Here is a 15,845-nt window from a genome sequence, read left to right on the forward strand (position 1 = left end):
TTGTGGGTTGCAGATCAGATGCGGATATAAATTTTGTCTCTGCACAGGGCTCTATGAATGCATTCCAGCTCTATTCAGTTCCCTCCGGGCTCTTGGCAGCCACAGCTCCTGCTGCAAGGGAGTTAGAGTGAGCTAATATCAATTAGCTACCCCTGATGACTCATTAATTTATTTATGTAATCCCTGCTGAGGTTTGGGTAGGAGGGAAATATCATGTTGCCATGGCCTCAGTCTTGTTCCTCCTCTTGTCCAACACCTCCCCACCATTAGATCCTAATATCTGTGGACCTGCCAAGGGTGGTCTTCTGATGGACCAGGAGATAAATAATGTGGGCGTCTGCCCCTCAACCCCCCTGCCCTTCATCTTCTTGAGGAGGAGAGGGGAAGCTCTTAATAGTTACATAATTTAAGTAGAATAATTCCAAGAGTCCTATACAAATGTATCTGGCTGATAAAGAAGAGGAAAGATTTGGAGAGGAAGAAAATTGTAAAATTAGAGGTACATGTAGCCCCTCGACTTTCTAACAACTCTCCCTTTTCCTCCTGAAACGATTGGCCATGTCTTTCAGCTAAACACATTCCCAAAATGCTTTGACGCTCACTCACTGCTGTTGTATGTAATGTAACAACCAAGTTAGTTTCTGCCCTATTATTTTAATATGGCTTGTTGCAATCATTTTTCTTTTTGCTTTGAGATAGTTGGTTAATATCTGGGCATTTTAAATTCTACAACAAAATGGATGTAGATTTGTAATAACCTCCTTTGTTTTACTTTAAAAATTATGTATTTCATTGTTAGGTAACTATGTCTAAGAAGTTGTCGTTGCCTTCTTTAACTGCATCATCATCCACTGTAAATGGCAGAAACAATGAATATACAAGTGCAGAACTTCCTGCTTCGATCACTAATACTAGTAAGCTGAGGGAAAGACTAGTTTGTGTGGCTCCAAAACAGATAGCAGCAAATCCTCAAGGTCTTAAATTCATACATAGCACAAAATCGCAAGAAAGAACAAGAAAGAGACAGCAAGCCATAAAACTGGAACCTTTGGTATGTTTAAGAGAAATATGATTTTTAAACTGATCTGTAAATGGGAGCTATTATATTTACAGTATAATAAAATTTTGTCCCCCAGTCATTAACTGTAGTAAGATGTATATGCCAATTCTTCTAAAAAACTAGAAATGCAGGGCCAGATCCTCAGCTGATGCAAACTGTTGTAGCTTAACGGAAGTCACTGGCACCATAGTGATTTACACCAGCTGAGGATCTGGCCTGCAGTTTTTCATATATGTAATATTAAGTAATACATGAAAGCACAACAGCTTTCTTTAGTGTGTGTTTTTTTTAAAGAACATCTTCAACTAATTAAAATGCTGATTAGCAAAGGTATTTTCAGTCCAAGTTTTTATACTGAGAGGAAGAACCAGAACACCAGAAAAATCTAATTCCCACAGTCACCATTTGGTGTTGCAGGCAGAGGAACATTGTGACATCATCACTCACTCACTCCAGTTCAATTGCATACTTTAACCCCATTGTTTGAGTCAGCAAATGAAACTGCAGGTCAGGACTAAGGTGCTTTGACTGAGCTGGTGGGCACAGGGGGCTCAGGACTGGAATAGCAGGTCTGCTCTATAAATTGAATAGGCATGAGGCTGCAGATTTGTTTCATGGCTCCCTCCACATTATACCTGGCTCAGGCAAGATCATTGACATTTACCCAGTCAACAGTTCTAGTTCATCGTAACAGTGTCCATTTGGGGCTGCAGTGAAACTCTTCTGCCTACAGCAGGAAACGGGCCGTCAAGGAGAGAGATGACCAAGACAGGCAACAGTTTTAGGGTTAGGGTTTAAAGGTACGGTTAGGGATACTGGAGAATGTGAATGCTGGTTGACTAAGTTACATCTCATGTCACAGTGGTACTACTCAGGCTCCTCTGCCAGCAATTGTTACTGTCAATTGATCTGAATTTGATAAAACAATGAAGAAGAGGAGTGGTTTAGGCGAATTAACAGTATATTTTAGCTTTAGTGTCAGTATCCTGTAACATTGTACATTCAGGGATAGAAACTACTTTCCTGCCATTCCTACCACCTGCCAGCTCAGCAGCAAAACATGCAACTCTCTGATATAAGACTATGCAATTTTACTTTTGTATTCCTTTCCTTCAAATTAATAATAACTTCCTCTATTTTTTGTATTTTTTTCCCTCCCTGAAGCCTGTGCTAAAGGTATATCAGCATCATAAACAGCCTGAATACATATATCAAAAGAACAGAGAGCGTTTATTAGCTTGTGGATTACTACAGCCTTCTCCCTCAGCTGATAAAAGAAAATGGTCTGCTTCCATGGAACCGATGGCATCCTATGCTCCTTTAGCTGAGCTTCCAGAGCATGTAAGAGAAAAGCAGGTATTGAATAGCGACCTTAATCATTAACTGTTATGGACCCCCACTCCTGAACTTCCCCTTCTGTTGAAATCAATGGAGTTTCTGTGTAAGGAAGGAGTGCAGCCTTTTAACATGAGATAATTGCTTTGGCCCAGATTGATCCTTTCAGAGAGGAGAGACAAGTTTTCCTTTGAAGGGGCTGAGACCTTGTGGAGTTTGAAAAGGTGAAGGCTCCGAACCCCACAGGTCTCCAGGGATGACACTTCTGCTCTTCCCTCCCCCATCCCCTTCCAGAACCTACAAAGATAGGAGTCGCCTGCCTTTAGCCATGGAAATCTGTCTGACCCACAAGGAGCGATGTGATGGAGCTTGGACAGTCCCATGTTATGACTCCACAGCCCTTCATTGTACTTTTGAGATTACTTGAAAACTCAAGAAAGAGTGATCACTTTTGGCCAGTCTTCATCAGGATGAAAAGAACCAGTATATAGATCAGTACTAGTAAGGCAGAGACAGCAAACTCTGACACAGGCTTTAACCATGAGAAAAAATACTTGTATTCCTTTTGTTCATGGCTTTGCCTTACAAGCATCTTTATTGAGAGCTATATCTGACAATAGTCTGTATATTCCTTTTCTTAATGGATTGCTTCCTTCTTTTCTTGCCCCCCCCCCCAAAATTCATTTCCCTGGACTCTGATTTTATATTTAAATATTAATTTTGCAATTGCTAGTAGCCTTGAATTGAGAAAGCTATAAAGGACATTCTTATGACATAAGGATATCTTGCCATGTCTGATGTATTTTTTCTGTAAACTGATATCTAATTTTGCTTTTATTTTAAGGTACAGCAGCAAAGCTCCAGTAAGGTACTAACTCCTACTCCTCCCAAACAGCTGCGTACTGCTCTAAAGCCAAGTGCCTGTAAACCTTCCACCTCTCCACCTTCTTATGTTTTTAATGAAACAGAAGATGTCATTAAAGCTAACATTACAGATCCTCTGAAAATCATTAAAATAATATGTGAAAACAAAAATCTTGGATTCCTGTATATGACTCCAGCAGTTCCTAAGTCATCCATTAAATACGATACTTTTAATTTGAAGTGAGTTATTTTTTTCAAGTTGTTTATGCATCAAAACCTATTGCTGAAGTTTATAACAAGCAGTGTTGATGTAGTATACATTTACTTTTTAATGGTTGCTAATTGTCTTGTGCTATATTTTCCTCTTTCTAATTCTTTAAAAATAGTTAATATTGGAACTGTTACTTTTTAAGAAAGTTGCTTCATATTAATATGACTATAATTGGATATAAAGAGGAAGTTGGACTATATTCTTTAGAGGTTATCAATATAGCATGAAGAGTGTTAGATAAAGAGATGAGCACCTGTTTCAGGAGTGTGATCAAGCACAAGGCCAAGAAGTGCACATCTTAATGACAATCTGGCTGTAGAGTATGAGTGATGTGTTGGTCCAGATCCTCAGCTGTTGTAAATTGGTATATACCTGCTGAGGATCTAGTCCTTTATCTGGTACCAGTAATATGGCAGATACAAGGAAACCATTAAGGATAAGAACAGCCATCTTGCCACAAATAGTATCTCCTGTTAATCACAGAGAGGGTACTTCCTCCAGTAAAGCTAATAAAGACACCATGAGTTGGAAGAAATTTCAAGAGGCTCCAGATCATCTGACTAAAGGCAGAAAGTTTGAGACAAACAAGCAAAACAGAGTCAGAAGGAGATAGATAATACAATAGAGGAGAAAGTTGGGTCAAACCGCTGTGCTAATAGTAATATTTAATTTCCGGATTCTTTGGCTCCTTATGCTAATGTTACTATGGAGTAGGGTGACCAGATGTCCCGATTTTATAGGGACAGTCCCGATATTTGAAGCTTTTTCTTATATAGAAGCCTATTACCCTACACCCCCGTCTTGATTTTTTACACTTGCTGTCTGGTCACCCTACTATGGAGGCAGGCCACTGTACCTCAGGTGTGATGGGAGAGCTTTATATTACTCTGCAGAATTCCTTTTGGCTGATTTTAAAGAATGCTATTGAAAAACTTGGAAAAAGAGTCATGTGCAGTTCTTCTCAGTAGGATAGTGGCTGTGATGCTGAATCTGAACTGAAACATTGATGGATTGCCCTTTAATAGTCTGGTCTGAAACTAAAAGATGCTGCAACATCTCTAACCTTTCACCAGAAGTTGGAAATTTAAAAAAAACAAAGAACTCACTAACTTGTATGCTGCCTAGAGAATTGATGCTAAATAAGCAAACGTTCTAATTCCTGTTTCAGATCTCTGAATCCACAGAATTCTGAGCATGTAAGAATGTACTGAACACAATGTCCATGTGACAAAATCATCTTGGGGCCATATCAAAACATGTCCAGACCAATTGGCAACATTTGTGTAACTCTTTAGATGCCATACTCACTGTTGACCTAGGTCTTGGACCATCCATCCCATAAATAAATGCATCGTGGGTGTGCATTGAAAATATGATGTTACTGTGGCATTCACAGTGTTGTTGAGGCCTTTCTGTGAGGAAATGAACGTCTCTTGAGTAATGAGTGAATGATGTTGCACTGTTAGTGGCTAAATGATCACTGGGCTTGGGAAAAGACTAGAGTTAAAGCTGGAGACTACAGAGCTTGCTATCCAGCCAAGCCTCTAGGGCATAATTTATCTCCCACTACACAGGTGGGATTGTAGAGGATGAAATCGACCTCCCTTGTCAGTCTGAAGGCAGGTTACAAGGCTGCAGACTAGATGATTTATGGCTACTTTTCCAGGACTCGGTCCTGCAAGGTTTTGAGCATGATTTTCCAATACAGAAAAGCACTTTCGTATGTACTTATTTTAAGCATGTGCATAGCCCCATTAAAGTAAAAGGGACTATTTAGTTGATCAAAGTTAAGGTCCCATGCTGATTAGTGATGTCATAAGTGCTGCAGCTTGTGGCACAATACAGTCACAAAGCCATCTTAATGGGCCTACCTCCTTAGTTTTTTTTTTATAGATTTTACTGGAGATCAGTGAATTCATTTGAATCCTATTAAAATCAGCTTTGCATTTATTTTTAGAATTGTAAGCTATGACTGCATCAACAAAAATGACTACTACACCATTAGCCAGAAAGCAGTTATCCACACATGTGATGGAGAAGTTGAATTCATGCAGCTAGATCGCTGGGAGCAGGAATATCTGTATCACAAAACATTTACCAAGATTCCCATATTTGCTATCTTTTGCAAACTGAAGTCATTTACGGAGTGGAGGAAGAATGTCCGTGCCAAGAAAATCAGTGCGTGCCGTAAAGCTTTGCAGGAGAACTTGTTCATCGTTAATGCTGTACGTATTTGCTAATGATGATATTTCTGAAGGAAGGAGAAAGCTAATGTCATTGCTAAAACAGGAGTGCGTCCTGTCAAATGGAGTTCTGGCCTAATGTATTTTCAACCAGTCGGAATCCTGTACTGTGTTACCAAACATAAAATCGGATACTTATGTGATTTTCAAAAAGTTGTAAATCTAAGACTTAGTTTGGATTTTAATTTGTAAGTATCTCTTGATAAACTATTCTTATTATTTGTCAGTCCTTGCGGCCTGCAGTGCTAAACGTTCAAGAAATGTGTTACCAAATCAGTGATATGGGGCTTTGTCGTATTGAGAAAGGTTACACGTACACCCTGGAGGAATTTAGAAGCAGTCAGTTCAAACAACTGGATGAGGTGAACTGTTTTCATTGGTTCCAAGTTCCTTACATGTTCTTTTAGAGATTAGGTTTACATGGTTCTTTATACGTACTATCATTTTCAGGTGGCAAGCCGTCTAGCAGAGTTCAGGGAGCTAGCGAAAGAAGTTGTTAGAAGTGCTTGTCGAACTGCCCTGCTTGAATTTGGATTTACTCCTGATGATTATTTTTATGGATCGGTCAGTGCAGGTATGAAAAGAAACTAAACATTTAGGAAATGACTGCAGGACATGTGGATCTTTATTGTTCATTTTGTCCTATATGCCAGACCACTGAACCTTTTCTTGAATGAGTCTAGTATTTTCCCCTTAATCTGGTAGGCACGGTGTTACAATTTTGAATATTTGTTCTATTGTGGAAAAGGTGCATCTTTTAGGATTCTCTTCTTCCATGTCTATTTATAGTCCATTTGATAATAAATAATGTCTAACAATTCTCATAAGAGGCCACCTCAAAAATTATAATGTTAGCATCCAGCTTTGATTGTTTGGGTTAAGCCTCCATAAACAATTGAACTTGTGTTCTGCTCAAAATGAGGAGAACCACGGGCTCATTCTGATCTCCAGTGCCAGGAAGTTCTATAGCTAAACCTTAACCCTGTGAGCCTGAGTTGGCTGATTTTGGCCAGCCACGGCCGTGCCACAGGTCTTTTGTTCCAGTGTAGATATACCCTGGGTGCACTGTACTACTGAAATATATGCTTAATTGTAGCATGTGAGTAGTCCCATTGAAGTCAGTGGGGCTATGGACATGCTTAAATACATTACTGGATTGGGGCCTAAATAAAGAAGAGAACCTTAACAATCAGTCATATACATATTTTCAAATATGGCCTCCATTAGATCCAAGAAGAGTGCATGTAAACTGATAAAGATGCACTCAGGATTGTAATTAATAGCCTCATATAAGTTTTAAACCCAAATGTGTGGGTAATTTTTAAAAAAGCAAGAACTATTTTAAAAGGACTACTTGTTTAAATGCAATGCATATTGCCAAAACCTCAGCTGATGCAAATCAGTGTAGCTCCATTGGCTCCACAGCATTATACTGGTTTACACCAGTTAAGGATCTTGCCTGTACTATAAAATATTTTTTGTAAAAAAAGTTTTTTTACTTGTCTATAATGTATATATTTTAAATTATTTAATTAGAAAAGAATAAGAGGTCTGAAGTACGTGTTGAAATGCTCTTCATTTGCTGCTGCTGACATTTCTACTTCAGGATGTTTAAGGGATGTTCTTTGGTTTATCACTGTAAGGTTTTAAATGTAGTGGTGGGGTATGGCAGTTTATTGGAGCTCCTTGCTACCTTCTGCTCCTTATTACTTCTGGAGCTGCTTGGGCCCAGTTATCATAGAGCTACCCAGAAATCTGCAGTGTACATTTAAATATTTATGTTCACTATACCTTGTTTCAGTTACCTAAACTGATGGAATTGGGGGAGAAATGCAGGTTTCCAAAAGCCAGTGTAGATGTCCTTGGCCTCTAAAGGGTCATTTGAGATCCATGTGGATATTTGAGGATCTACCCCAGGGGTTCTCAACCTTTTTCTTTCTGAGCCTCCTCCCCACTTCCCTAGTACGCATAAAAACTACACAGCTCACCTGTGCCACAACAACTGGTTTTCTGCATATAAAAGCCAGGGCCCTTGTTAAGGGGTAGCAAGCAGGGCAATTGTCCGAGGCCCCACACCACAGGGGGCACCACAAAGCTAAATTGCTCAGGCTTCTGCTTCAGTCCAAGGTGGAAGGGCTCAGGCCTCTGGGCTTCAACTCCATGCGGCATGGCTTCAGCTTTCTGTCCTGGGCCCCAGCGAGTCTAAAGCTGGTCCTGCTTGCCAGCCCCCCTGAAACCTGCTTGCAGTCCCCCCAGGGCCCTGGACCCATGGTTGAGAACCACTGATCTACAGGGTTTGGGAACTGAGCTCTCTGCTTTCTCTGCAGGGGTTGGTATGAAGGGGGATTTCCTATGAACCCTTCCATCAGGGAATTTCTGCACCGTTTCCCTAGTGGAGTTTCTTGGGTACTGTGCTGTATTTTTCCTTTCCCTCCCAAAAAAATGCCCTTTGCTTTTGACTCAACTCAGACTGAGTTGTTTTAGAGAGAGTTTTATGTAACTATAGAATTTTCAGTTACACATGCTATTGTACTTGCAATATTTTCATTAATGTGTGTTGCATATCTTCCATACAGAACAGGTCACTATGGTAACTGGATTAGCTGCTTCAAGTTTCCTGGTTATTCCTCGTTATGAAAGAGAACTTTATGGAGAAACAGCTGACAAAATGACCTACACAGAACAGGCCAACAAAAGGTCTTGTTGTAGAAGGTTAACATGGTTAGTGTCTGGTGTTTGTAGCAAAAGTTGTTCTTATGATTTCTTCTCACATAGTCTCATAATAGTTAAAATTATACAATGCAGTGTTCCTTACAAACAATGCATTAGTATATGTTGGACTGATCATAAGCAAATAATAACTGCATACCAGAATGCTAAACCCAGGGTTGTGAGTTCAATCCTTGAGGGAACCTTTTAGGGAACTGGGGTAAAAATCTGTCTGGGGATTGGTCCTGCTTCAAGCAGGGGGTTGGACTAGATGACCTCCTGAGGTCCCTTCCAGCCTTAATAATCTGTGAAGTCCATCAGTTCTTCTAATCTTTGGAAGGACCAAGTATCAAATTCTTCAATGCGTGTTGTTGGTGCTTAATAAATAACATCTCAAATATAATCATAAGAGCCAGATTTAAAAAAAAAAAGGGCAAAAAAACTCGGAAGGCACTCAGCTAGTATTGTAGATAGGGTGGGGAGTGGAAATCTGTCTTGATCCCTACAGGCAATCAGCTTAGGTTTCGAAGCATAAAATCTTTTAGTATTATTTTAGCCGGTGGCTATATAGTTATAAAGCTTGCTTTGCTTTAGTACATTATGTTGTATTATGTTTTTCTATGGAACATCCTGATAATGTATTTTACATTCTATGTACAAATGTGCTACACAACTACTTTAGCCAGTATTTCCATTTTATCTAGCTGGATGAGATAATTGTATATACTTACTGTAGTATGTCTGCACATAATGATGGTATATGTGCTGAAGGGTTTAATCAAGTAATATGTTTCAAAGTGGACTTGCAGGATTGATCAGCTTGGTCTCCTGCAGCGAACCATGGGTGAGATTTTATGCTGCAGAACTCACAGCCCTGGAATGTGGTTATGGCGGCCTCAAACCAACATTGTGCCTTCCTCATCCTGGGCTCTTCTAGGGACTATAATTTAGATATCTCTAAGGACCTGTCTAAGTTACAGCACCTCTCCACGAGGCCCTATGGGCTGCAGCACTGCCTGGAATCTCTGCAATGCTGCAGCTCTGCCTTGACTTGCCAGTCCTGCCCTCAGACATGTCCCTTTGGTGGTGCTTGCAGCGGGGTTCTAGGGAGATAGCTTTATGGCCATCCTCCACCATACCTAAGCCAGGGGAATGCTCTCCTGGCAAGATAAGGGCTTTTAAGCCCCCTTTACACAGTGTAAAAGAACCAGAGCAGAAGTGAAGGTCTCACCTCATAACTATCTTTCATGAGTTCTGAGATCTTAAACAAGCGGATTCAAGAGATGGTGAGGAAACTGACTAGCCTCCAAATGTCTAAATCTGGTTGCCTAGCACTGGAGTCTCTCCAGTGACCCCCTGCTCTTCCCCCCCATCATATCCTTTCTCCTATAGGCCTTGTGACTGACTCTCCTTCCCTTCCTCTCTCCCTTCAAGAGAGCACACAGATCATTCCCCCTTCCCACTCCATTTGGTGATGTCTTCTTTGGGGTGAGGCCTGTTATCTCCTTCTGGGGACTTCTCTCTAGCTCAGAGTCATAATCTTCCTGGTCTGTTCGTGAAGCAGTGCTGCCATACAAGGTTTGATACCATGTCACAATTTAACCCTTAGTTTTTAAGTTCTTTGAGGTAGGGGACCATGGGTGAAATCCTTACTCTACTGAAGTCCATAGAATTTTTGCTGTTGACTTCAAAGGTCTAGTATTGCATCACTTGCCTTTTTATCTATCTGTAAAGAATCTTGCAAACTCTTGGTGCTATACTGCCACTACAAATGAAAGTAATAAATGTAATAATTTTAATTTAACATATTTGTGTCAAAAGATTTTAGCTGGCAAGCTGATGAGTGATAGTTGGCAGTAAATAGTGGAAAAACAATGAATTCTGTTATGCCTGTAAAGTCCTTTGTAGTAAAACAGCACTGACTTGGGGATATTTGCAGAACTGGAAAAATATCCAGACTTATCTATCAGAACATACAGCTTCTCAGGTCCACATGGCATCAATGTGCTCTCTTCTGTCTTGCTTAAAATTGAGTGACTGTTCAGAGACTGACCTTTGAAACTTTGAAAAAAGTGGTGGAAGGAACAGTTTGGCTGCTCTAAAGTTTCTGGGTACATGAGGCATGTATTTTCACAGGGATTTGGTGCAGACTTATTGTCTCTAAGGCATGAAAATTAGGGTGTCTGGAATATGTGAGCAACTTTGGTGCTTTCTGTGTAGAGCACTAGCAAAATTTGGTTCTTGTATAGTGCGTTAGGACAAATTCATAAAAATTCACACTAATGCATTAGAAGGTATGACTGGTATTTGACATTTTCTGTGCTGAATGGTCATGTTCAGAGTTAAAAGCTATTCCCCTAGTACAATGTGGCAGATCTTAATGGTCTTCTTCCCCTTGCCAGTGAAGATTAATTTACCAAGAAAGTTGATTTCAGTGATGATATCAACATGTTTTCTTGGGGGGGGGGGGATGTGGAAAACACACCAAGGAAGAGGTCCATATAAAGTCGGTTTAAGTTAGTGGAAAGATGTGTAGAGTGTTTCCAGCTGCTCAGAAAAAGCAACATGAGGTAGGGTGTGAGGAAGGGCTTGGGTGTGGCTATGTTTTAAAAAGAGTAAGTTATGGAGGCTAAAATAGGGATATATAATATAAGCTTGTTTTAGTCTTAACTGTGCAGAGGCAGTTGCCTGGCTATAGTAAGGACTTATCTACGCATTAATGTAAATGAGCTGGGGTGTAAATTCTAGTGTGCACCAACATGTTGCTTACTAACTGGCTTGTGTGGACCATACTGATGCACACTAAAAGATCTCTAGTGGGCACTGACATAGCACTGTTTGAAATAGGACTATGTTATAATGCTACAGGGGGGAGGGATAGCTCAGTGGTTTGAGCATTGGCCTGCTAAACCCAGGGGTGTTAGTTCAATCCTTGAGGGGGCCATTTGGGGATTGGTCCTGCTTTGAGCAGGGGGTTAGACTAGATGATCTTCTGAGGTCCCTTCCAACACTAATAATCTGTGATTCTATCAAGCTGCTACATTTCAGAGCCATATTAAATAAAAGGAGCTATGTCACAGGTCACCCTCAGGGGACTACAGGATCATCATGAGCAGAAAGAATATGCACTTCTATAGAAGAGATTTGTAAGACAGATAAGTGATTGAATACTTTTCAGTGGCATCATATGATTAATCCTTCTAGGCATCTTCTGACACCCTTCAGGTACTAGGTTCTGTCCAGTGGTTTTTAAATTTTTTTTAAAGATTATTTTTAATTAACATTTTTGTCTCACCATCAGTTTTGCTCATTTTGGCCTCTTTCAATTCATTAAGATTGATGATTATGTGTTGTAAGAGAAAGAAATATTAGTGCTATATTCTCCTTTCTTTTCTACTCCATAATATGTCCAGCAATACATCTATGCATTAACATTTCTGCTTAGGAGAGAATTATCACTATTTCAGACCACAATAATATGATTGACAATCTCATTTTATTGGTGAAAGTTGAGTACAGCATTTTATGTTTTCATGCATTCATGTTGATACAGGTTTTATATAAATGAGGCCAGTTTTTGTACTGACTTTGCAACCTCACTAACTTAATTGGGTTCAGGGTTTCAGCTATTTTTTTTAAAAAAAGGAGCAAACCAAACTTTGCTCTTTTAAAATATAAATAAAATAAATAAACAAAATTTTTGTTTGGCACAGTGATCCACCCTGTGCAATTAGGAAGTTTAAAAAAGAAGTAATGAAATGAAATAATTAAGAACTAAAATAATCTAACAGACTGAACATCAATTTACTTACAGTATGGTAATTAATCATTTGTACTGTAATTTCACTTTTACAGTCAAATTCTAGAGTTGCCTGACAAAACTATCAGTTTTTGTAAATGCCACTTTTGCCATTTATGTCAGTGCTGTTTGGTGACTCAGCTAAGATGTGATCCTTAAGCAAAAGTTAAGATGTCTTAAGAAGTTATTAAAAAGCCCAGTTATACTGCCTGACTTTGAGAGATTCCTATTTCTTGTTATGGCAGAACATCCCTAAGTTGAGGCTCTGTTGCTGAATTCACATAATAAAATTTGTTTCTTGAAGGAACATTCCATTTTTCTAGATAAATCCAAGTTATCACTTACGTAAATACTGCTGGACTAGATTTTAAACACTGCTGGACCAGATTTACCAGTACATTCCATCAACTTTCCGCTAGCGTGGTGATACAAAACCTAAACTCAGAGTAGCACAAAGCAGCTCCAATGCCCTGGTGAATCTGGCTCACCCATCTTTGTCATAAGCTGTTTTGAGTTTGATATGAAATGTGAAGTAATTCAGAGTTTGTTCTATTATTTGTTCTGTAAGTCTATCACAAAACCATCTCTCAAAGCTCTTTTCTTCTGTATATTTATGCATGCTGTGCATATTAGAGTAAAGGTACTTTTCTGCTTCCTGTTGTAGAATTGTTGGTCCCACATCCTGAAATCCTTACTCATTTTTTACTCAGTCTTTACACAGGCAAAAATGTTCCAGTAAGGTTAATAGGAATTTTGCCTGAGTAAGGAATGAGTGAGGACTTTAGGAATCAGCTCTTTGAAAGTATAATATACAGTATACCTTTCCATAAAAATCAAACGCTCTTATCACAGAGACTTGTGGTATTCACAGAAAATGACAAAGTATTGCGCTTCCTTCTTCTGTCCCTCAAGCTTTATCCGTCTTGCTGACTACCTAATAGTGAACACTATGCATGTCCTGGCAATAAAATCAGTCACTACTCTTTTGAACTACCTTTCTGATAAGTTGAAAAGGACACCTGCTGCAGATGTCATACAGAAGTGGAATACAGAGGAAAAAATTGAAGTCTCTGAAAAAAAGGTAATTTTGTTTCAATGAAAACTAAGGCCGAGTTTTTTAAAAATGTGTGCATAAAATCCCTTTGGTTCATAATGAGGCATATAAACAAGTGCCATGATTTCAAAAGTGCTGAGTACTCAGCAGGATCAATGACTGCAATCTTAGCCTACATGTAGTATATTTTTCTGTTTATAGGTTGGTTTCAAAATGAAGCATAGAGGAAATTTTTGTTAGGAAAGTTTAAATTCTTGCATTAATCTCATTAATAGGTGAATCTATGCTGATGATCATTTTCTTAGAAGGAGCTTCAACTTTCATTGTCCTGCAAATGTTACTGTTGGTAACGTAGTGCACTGTTAGGTGTAATCTATGGCTGCTATAGTATTTACAGTGCAGTAAAGAAACAAAAATTACACGCTTGTAATCCTCCTTTCCCTACCCATCCCATTTGCAAGCAATATGTGCCAAATGGGCCTTTGCAAAGAAACTTGTATTTAAATTCCTAGGATTGAGAACAATCCTGTATATCTGAATTGAGATCTCAGACTTTATATGGGATTTCTCTTTTTCCAGATGTTTTCTTTAGTGCTCCTTTTACCCTTTAATATATTCACAAATTCTCAGCCTTTGATATGGTACCAAGGAGCAAAAGCATGCACTTACATCATATATCGAGGCAAATTTCTGATCTGTAGCAAGGGGTACAAAAATTGCTGCTATCTGACAAGGAACTCTTCAAAGGGCTTGATTATTATGATCTTGCTTACCACAGTTTTGCACTGATGTAATTCTATGGACTTTGACAGAGTTAATCTTTATTTATACCCAATGTAATTGAGATCACAGGAATCTCTCTTTGCAAGTTTGTTCACAAAGAGTTTAGGGCCTGGTTTGGCTCCCGTTGAAGTAATGGAAATTTTGCCATTGATTTCAATGAATCCTGGGTTGGCCTCTGACATTTATTTGTTTTATCGGACTTTTTCATTCTTCTTTTGTCTGCTTAAAAGAAATGTGCAGGGTCATAGAGAGAAAGTGATATTTGTTTTTCACCCAAGATTTTTAAAAATTTCCTGATCTTTTGAAATGTGTATTGTTTTGGTTTCATTGTTTCAGGCTGTGTCAGGGACGGCAGGGCAGGATGAAGAAGAATCATTTCTGCCCATGTTTCTTACAGAGTTAATTTTGGAGATCCATGCATTGTTGTTTGCACCATCTTTGGATGACTTCCAGGTCTGTTGTAAAAAAGTATCAATTTATCTTTTAGTTGCATGTTTTAATCAGTTTCATTGAATAGAAATGTCAGGATTGTGGGCCAGATTCACTCGTTTGCCCTGCTTGTTTTTATGGATTCCAGAGACACAAAGCAACTGCAAATCTTGTTTTGCTGCCTAGTCACTAGAGCGGTGCAAAATAGCCACGGCATGCTAGTGAATCCATCCCTGTATGTTGGGATCCTTCGCTTCCTCACTATAAAAATGGAAAAGATTATGTGAGTTGGATCTCAAAGATATCTGTATGCATTAGGGATTCATCCCACACTCACAGGTGACATCTCACATTTGTACATACTCTCTATCTGATTGTCTCTCCCTGCTGCCCTTTGGAATACAGGCTGCTACCTAATACAGTAGCTGTTGTGCAGGGCCAGCTCTAACTTTTTTGCTGCCCCAAGCAAAAAAAAAAGAGCGCCGCCCCGCCGTAACCCCCCCCCGCGAGCACTGTGCGCCAAACCCCCGCCCCCCTAGTGCTGCGCCACCCAAAGCCCCCGCCCCTTCCGAGCATCATGTCGTCTGAAGCCCCCGAGCGCCGCGCTGTCCTCCCACGAGTGCAGCGCTGCCTGAAGCCCCCGCCCCCCCACGAGTGCCACGCCGCCCGAAGCCCCCGCCCCCCCCCACAAACGCCGTGCCGCCCAAGCCCCCCCCGAGCGCCACCCAGACGACCACCCCCCCCCGAAAAAAAACCTAAGCGCCACCCTGCCCCAAAGTGCCGTCCCAAGCAAGGCTTGGTTGGCTGGTGCCTGGAGCTGGTCCTGCTGTTGTGTATCTGGTTATCATGGTAATTGCACCTTGTTGTTGCTATGGCAACTGAGTTAGATTATTAGGGGATAGCCCAGCCAGTTTTGGCTGGTTTTGGTTAGTTCATTGTGTGGAAATAAATGCTGCTTTTAAGGTTCACAGCGCTCTGTGTCTCAAGTTATTTGTTCCTAAAACTACTGCCTGCAAGTATACAACAAAATGGCAATGAGGGTGGGATTCCTGTGCTGCCCCAGCAACAGAAGGAAGTAGAAGTCAAAGTACAAAACAAACAATCAAAAAAACCAGCCTTTTTGCTGTTGGAAGGGGTGAGAACTGGCTTGTTTGCACTGACTGTGAAACCTGAAACTAAAACCATGGCTACACTTACAGGGCCACTGGAACCTTTTGAGGAGACTATAGTGCAATGGCATGAGTATACTGAGCATTTTGAGCTTTATGTTATTGCAAATGACATTACAGAAGAGAAGA

General features: G+C 40.0%; 1 protein-coding gene across 9 annotated transcripts in view; it reads left to right on the top strand.

Moving 5' to 3' along the window:
• Positions 1-15,845, top strand: part of DNAH6 (dynein axonemal heavy chain 6) — a 228,254-nt gene that overhangs the window by 6,099 nt on the left and 206,310 nt on the right. For 6 of the 9 annotated variants that reach the window (XM_050944316.1, XM_050944319.1, XM_050944320.1 and 3 more), the window contains 9 exons: positions 800-1,051; positions 2,225-2,416; positions 3,240-3,499; positions 5,488-5,755; positions 6,001-6,135; positions 6,224-6,347; positions 8,350-8,494; positions 13,194-13,362; positions 14,455-14,571. In XM_050944316.1, coding sequence (XP_050800273.1) covers positions 806-1,051; positions 2,225-2,416; positions 3,240-3,499; positions 5,488-5,755; positions 6,001-6,135; positions 6,224-6,347; positions 8,350-8,494; positions 13,194-13,362; positions 14,455-14,571 — 1,656 coding nt within the window. In that variant the 5' untranslated portion in view covers positions 800-805. The remainder of the gene's footprint in view (positions 1-799; positions 1,052-2,224; positions 2,417-3,239; positions 3,500-5,487; positions 5,756-6,000; positions 6,136-6,223; positions 6,348-8,349; positions 8,495-13,193; positions 13,363-14,454; positions 14,572-15,845) is intronic. The other 3 variants (XM_050944323.1, XM_050944324.1, XM_050944318.1) reach the window with 2 other exon arrangements.

This window comes from Gopherus flavomarginatus, chromosome 3, assembly GCF_025201925.1.
Source record: "Gopherus flavomarginatus isolate rGopFla2 chromosome 3, rGopFla2.mat.asm, whole genome shotgun sequence".
NCBI classification, from domain to species: Eukaryota; Metazoa; Chordata; order Testudines; family Testudinidae; genus Gopherus; species Gopherus flavomarginatus.